This window comes from Danio rerio, chromosome 15 (genome assembly GCF_052040795.2).
Source record: "Danio rerio strain M-AB ecotype USA chromosome 15, GRCz13ab, whole genome shotgun sequence".
Lineage (NCBI taxonomy): Eukaryota > Metazoa > Chordata > Actinopteri > Cypriniformes > Danionidae > Danio > Danio rerio.
The window spans coordinates 1,550,125-1,555,877 of record NC_141035.1 but is presented as its reverse complement, the minus strand read 5'-3'; the positions used below and the strand labels follow the sequence as shown (position 1 = coordinate 1,555,877).

Here is a 5,753-nt window from a genome sequence, read left to right as displayed (position 1 = left end):
CGCCCGAACAGGGACTTGAACCCTGGACCCTCAGATTAAAAGTCTGATGCTCTACCGACTGAGCTATCCAGGCTCCATGGCTTAGCTGGATCATGACCCACTGGATGCATATACACATTATACGCCACCTGTTGTAAAAACCCAAGGTTGTTTCTTTGTACTCCCAGCCGTCTTATCAAACTAGTTCAAAACTGGTATAAACAGCATTCAGACTGCTCTATTTTTACTACACAAAGTCTACCTTCAATAAAAAAGGAAAATCCCTTTAAACTGAACATACACACAACAACAATTTATCAAAATCACTTTAGACAGGATTAACACATTACAACACGTAATGTGTTCAATCCTCCAGCCCTTCAGTTCCACTCGAGGTCTCCATGACCTGATCTAGTTTGGTGGCTATTAGAGTAGAAACAGTCAGACGGAGAGACGGGCACTGAACAATCTTATACCCACTTGGCTCAGTGGTTAGCACTGTTGCCTCACAGCAATAAGGCCACTTGTTGTTTCTGTGTGGAGTTTGCATGTTCTCCCTGTGTTGGTGTGGGTTTCCTCTGTGTGCCGGTTTCCCCCACAGTCCAAACACGTGCGCTATATTGACTAATAATTATATTCTGGACTGAAATGAAAATGCAAATAAAAACAAAGACAGCTCATGTTCTGGGTCTCTTCATTTACACATTGACGGCCCATTAGAGGCAGGTCTTTGTCAAGAGCGAGGACGGCCATCAATATTCATGACAAAGGCCTTAGTTTCTGTGTTTCAATTGTAAATCAGTACATTGACTAAAGTGAATGAGTAAACGGGGTGATTTTCAGCTCTCCTCATACTCAATTAGCAAAATCAAGGTAGTGCTTTAAAGGTGTTTACTCTGTTTGGCTACCCAATATGCTTTTTTTTTTGTATGTTTGTCATATTTTAATGTTTCAGATAATGTAGGATAGCAGCAGCCTCCCGAAACACGCTCCATAGCACAGTTACTAACATCACAGTACACAGAACCCGGTTCTCAACAGTGTTATTCAGACACCTCACCCCCAAACTCTAAAGTGCTTCTGACATCTTTTCAGACAAACATGAGGGTGAAGCGTGAACAAACTGCCATGTTTATCATCGTCTTTTGGACTATCATGAACTGGGAATGACAGAATTTCCCTCTAACAGAGGCTACATGAGCTGCTGAAGATTACAGACACAGAGGAGAGGTTTGTTCTGACTGTTGGCTATATGTTGCTTGTTGTTTTTGAGCCCATATAAGGACTTAATGTCTGCTGTGTGTAGTTTTTCAGTAATTGGCACCATATCGGAGACTGTAAGGGTCTGCATGTGTTCATTTATTTATTTTATATTATTGCAGACGTTACAGTAGGCTAATTGATCATTGATCTGCCACTGGTACCCTTTAGGCAGTGGAAACACAAGGCTGATGAAGGTGACTGTACTGTGCTGTACCAGTCAGTGGAAAAGTACCTTTTGACAGTGGAAACGGCCATAAAAGCATACAGGGTTAGCAATGCAGGCCCATAGCCAGCCTGGTGAAAGGGCTGGTTCTTTTTTCCTCAAAAAGTGGCTCTTTCTGCAGTTTACACCTCAGTTTCTCTGTAACTAGATTTAATGACTGCATTTTAGTCAGATTCTTTTGCTGGATTAGCTAGTCAGATGTTATCATAACCACACTTTTGATGTGCTAAAATACTTTCTAAATATTTGCCATAAAAAAATTAAAACGACTAATTTTTTAAAATACAAATTATGAAAATTTAAAAAATGTAATTTAATTTAATTTAAATTAAAAAATATATGATTAGGAAAAATAGGAATCTGTTAAAGATTTTAAGTAAAAAAAAACTGTAACCTACTGTCATTTATTAGACAAAAAACAAACTGGCCAGCACATTCAACTATCCTCAGTCACAATTTGGCCATTTAAAAAAATAAATAAATAAAAATAAATAAATAAATAAATAAATAAATAAATAATAATAATAATGATGTCTTAAGATTATTTTATAGCCTCTTTGGTAAAAAAAAGTAAATTAGAAAATTCAAGAAAGCCAACAATAGCCAAAATATATTCAAATAATTTAATGTGGTCCGCTTCTGGTGCTTCACACCGTTTATTGCTCATTTTTATTTCAGAAATAAGGTCCAAGATTTAGAATAAAGTTCCCTGTAAAATGTTTTCTGTTTAAAAACAACACAGCAGTGACAGTAGACTCTTACTTCAGATTATAGTAAAGCCACAGCCGACAGAGAATATGTTTGGTCTTTTTCAATAGATTATTTTCATTATTTATGATGGCACGGCAGTCAAAATAGGACAAATGAGCTCATGTATGGGACAAATTCTGAACCTTTGTCAGAATTATTTAAGGAATTATTTACAGTAATTAAAAATAAATAATGTCAAAAATAGGGAAAGGGAGGTCATGAACTGGACAAGTCAATAAATATACATGATGTCCCGGCTAATGCAGCCAGTTAGTCTAGAACCTCATGGAGAGGGGCAGATTTTCATCTATAAGAACATATGTTTGCCAGTCTTTTTGAACATATGTTTAATATTTTGCGATAGTGGTTGCCTTTTCTGCCTTTTTTCGACCCACAGCGTTACTCAGTATGGATGTCGCATCAAAGATTGAACTGTACCACTGTCAGTGTGTTATGTCGTGACTCGCGTCACATTATTGTGGCTTTGAGGCTCTATGGGATTCAAATTACTGGCCAGAGATATTTAAAATAACACTTTATTTCAATATTGAATATAAATATATTGTATTAATTATATAATAAATGTATTATATAATATTATATCACATAAAATAATTAAAAGGACAAACTCGAACCACCCCTGACTACGGGCATGCAATGGCATATATGCACACAGAATAGTTTTTTCAATTGTTTACCCACAATTTTAAAAACCAGTTTCTTTTTTTTTTTTTCAAAATATAGTCTCAATTATTTAAACAGCACACTCAATTTGCAGAATTCCTAGATTGTTAGCAAAATGACACTCTTCAGTCAAAACATTCACACAGATATTCGTGAAAATGCTGTTAGTTTTCATTTTACCATCACGGTCCTCAATGATCAGACACTATTGCAGACAGTTTCACGTTGCTGAGATAAATATAAAAAACACATTTGTAAAATAAACTAATTTTAGGAAAACGCATGTGCTAGATTTTTGGCCAGACGTTGTTATGTAAGGGATCATTTCAATGACAGAACAAAATAGTGACAAACCCACAACATTCTTCATGATTAGTTTGAGATATAGGGGGAATGTACACAAACAGGTCCACTATAAAATGATCAAGCTCTGATGCTGCACACTGAAAATTAAAGGAATACAGTATTTCTGCTGAGATTTGGTTGAACTCTTTGTCCAGCTTCCATCAGTGTCAGTCCATGGTTGATAACATGGTCGATAAGTGTTGCACGGATTTCCTCAGTCAAATTAGGTCCTCGTCTTCTTTGTTCAGGTTCTATCGAGTCCTTCTCTACCTCTTCCTCTACCTAGCCATCTTCCTCCTTCTTCTCTTTGAGCTCCTCCTCTCATTCTCAATCTTTTCTAGCTCCTTCCATTTTTGAAGAATACAGGTGAACTCACCGCCTGCCGTTTATAGCACACCTGAGTGCTGCGTTTTTAAATGCTTCGACACCTTGTAGATGTTTATCCAATTCATTCTTTAGCATGGTCATTGGCAATCTGGGGCTTGGTGATGACAAGGTAGTAACCTCACAATCCTAATCTGTGTCTAAATGTGTGTAGAGTTTTACAAATCACTGCGTGTCATGTTTTGCAAAAAGAGTGAAGCAGACATTGTGTGTAATGTTGTGCAAATCTGTGGTGGTGTTTTGCTCCTTGGAGTAGAATCTTGCAAATTGTGTGGAAATGTTTATTTTAGAGTGTAAACAATCGTAAAAAACTGTAAAGGGCCTCGAACACCCAGTCTCAGCAGGGAGTTTTCACACCTCTAGATTGAAAATAAGTCAGGAAGGTGGGCGTGTCCAGCATTGTTTAGGTGGGAGTGACAACAGCAAATGAGGGAGGGGTTTGCATGGAAAGGGGAGCTTCATCACATGCATAAAAGGCTGATCTGCACAGCAGCGACCCGAACACAGACGCAGAGATGGACAGCGATTCAGCAAGCAGCGTTTACAGCGGATCTCAGAGCTCTGTGGAGGTGAAGGATCTCTCTCCTCCATTTTATCAGTTTAAAGCTTTCATGCCTGTGGATGAAGGTGAAGATGCTCCAGACGAGGCCAATATTAAAGTCTCACAAAGGTATTATTCTGTTCTACATGACTAACTGTATTTGAGTAAACAAACGACTAATAAACACACCACTGTGCCTGACACAAACACTGCACTGAAACTGGACTGTTGTCATCCTAAATCAGGTGCTCTTGTGGAAACTGCAGACTCACTCCAGAGGAAAACGTTTGTTGTAGAGACATACCACAGGTAAAAACCTTCAGCAAACTGTTCATACAGCAAACAGTTCATACAGCATCATGTCAGAGTCTACACCGAGTAATATGCTTTGCTTTTCGTCCAATAGGTGAAGCACAAATGTGGCCAGGTTAACGTATGTTGCATAACAAACCACCCGGGGTTTGAGCTTGTCACTCTGAACCCAGACGTCCTGCAGGTGTCTTATTGCAGATATCAGGATGTTTATGGGAAGACACTCCCAGATCTCAACAGGTTGGTTTTAAAGATCCATCACTGTGCTCTGTCGCTTCAGTAACATTATAATGAAGTCTGCTACCGAACGTTAATGCATCTTATGTTTATTATCTCCATTTCTCCTATCAAACCTCATGTAAATTGAGCAACATCTGACCTGACCTGTGTTTCATTCAGCCGTAACAGACACCTGGCATGTTTAAATTTCATCTTCTTGTGCTGGAGCGATGTGGGGCAACAGACCAGAGCGGTGATTCCCTCATGTGTTGCTGGAAGAATGAGACAGAAACTCCCAGAAGGAAACGAAAACTACAATGGTTTATTTCCCCGTCCACTTTAGGAGAAGACTTCTGTACTGAATCACGTGTGCTGTAAAATGCTTCAAAATAAACTTGCGTACACAACAAATTACCATTTGTCCATGTGTTAGTCTGAGTGTTTCTACTACTAATAGGTATTAAGGCCAGACAGAACCCTAGTAGCAACGAATTCTGGCCCAGATTTGGCATAAAGCTGGCACAGCAGGCATTCATCCGGCACTGGCATACAGCATGTGGGCCAAACATGGCCCGGGTTTGGCAGAGGTGGCACCGTCTTTAAGGCGGCACACAAGATTTGGGCCAGATGTAAAACGTAGTATTTGACCCAGATTTAAAAATTTGATAAGTGGGCCATGTGAGTTTGGCCAGTCTTGACCCACATTTAAAATACACTAAAATCATTTTTGAGTAAAGAAAAAAAATTCTACCAATCAGGTCACTTTGAGAAAAAGCGTGCCCATAGTGTGCCTAAAGCGCATCACTCCATGGGTTTATCAATGTCATTCCAATCGTGACACACCAACCTATCTGGCCCAGTTCAGGCCCAGTTATGAGTTATTAACTTGGCTGAGACTTGGCACAGATATGGTCTGTGTTTGGCCCTTGTCTGGAAGCCAGATTTGGTCCAGTCATGTACCGTAATTCACTGCGGCATGTGGGCCAAGCAAAACCTGATTGTGTGGGCCAGAGCTGGGCCAGAGAAATTTTGCTATGTGGGAATCTGCCGATA

At 39.2% G+C, this 5,753-nt stretch overlaps 1 protein-coding gene and 1 non-coding gene across 2 annotated transcripts; one reads left to right on the top strand and one right to left on the bottom strand.

Annotated features, from left to right (window-relative positions):
- trnak-uuu (transfer RNA lysine (anticodon UUU)) lies at positions 1–73 on the bottom strand. Its single transcript has one exon. It is a non-coding gene; the product is annotated as a tRNA-Lys (tRNA).
- Positions 74–4,127: 4,054 nt separating this feature from the next.
- nnr (nanor) lies at positions 4,128–5,111 on the top strand. The gene is given in 4 exon segments (NM_001029947.1): positions 4,128–4,298; positions 4,415–4,478; positions 4,576–4,721; positions 4,881–5,111. Coding segments are annotated over 4 exon segments (528 nt in total). The 5' UTR covers positions 4,128–4,143; the 3' UTR covers positions 5,044–5,111.
- Positions 5,112–5,753: the final 642 nt, after the last annotated feature.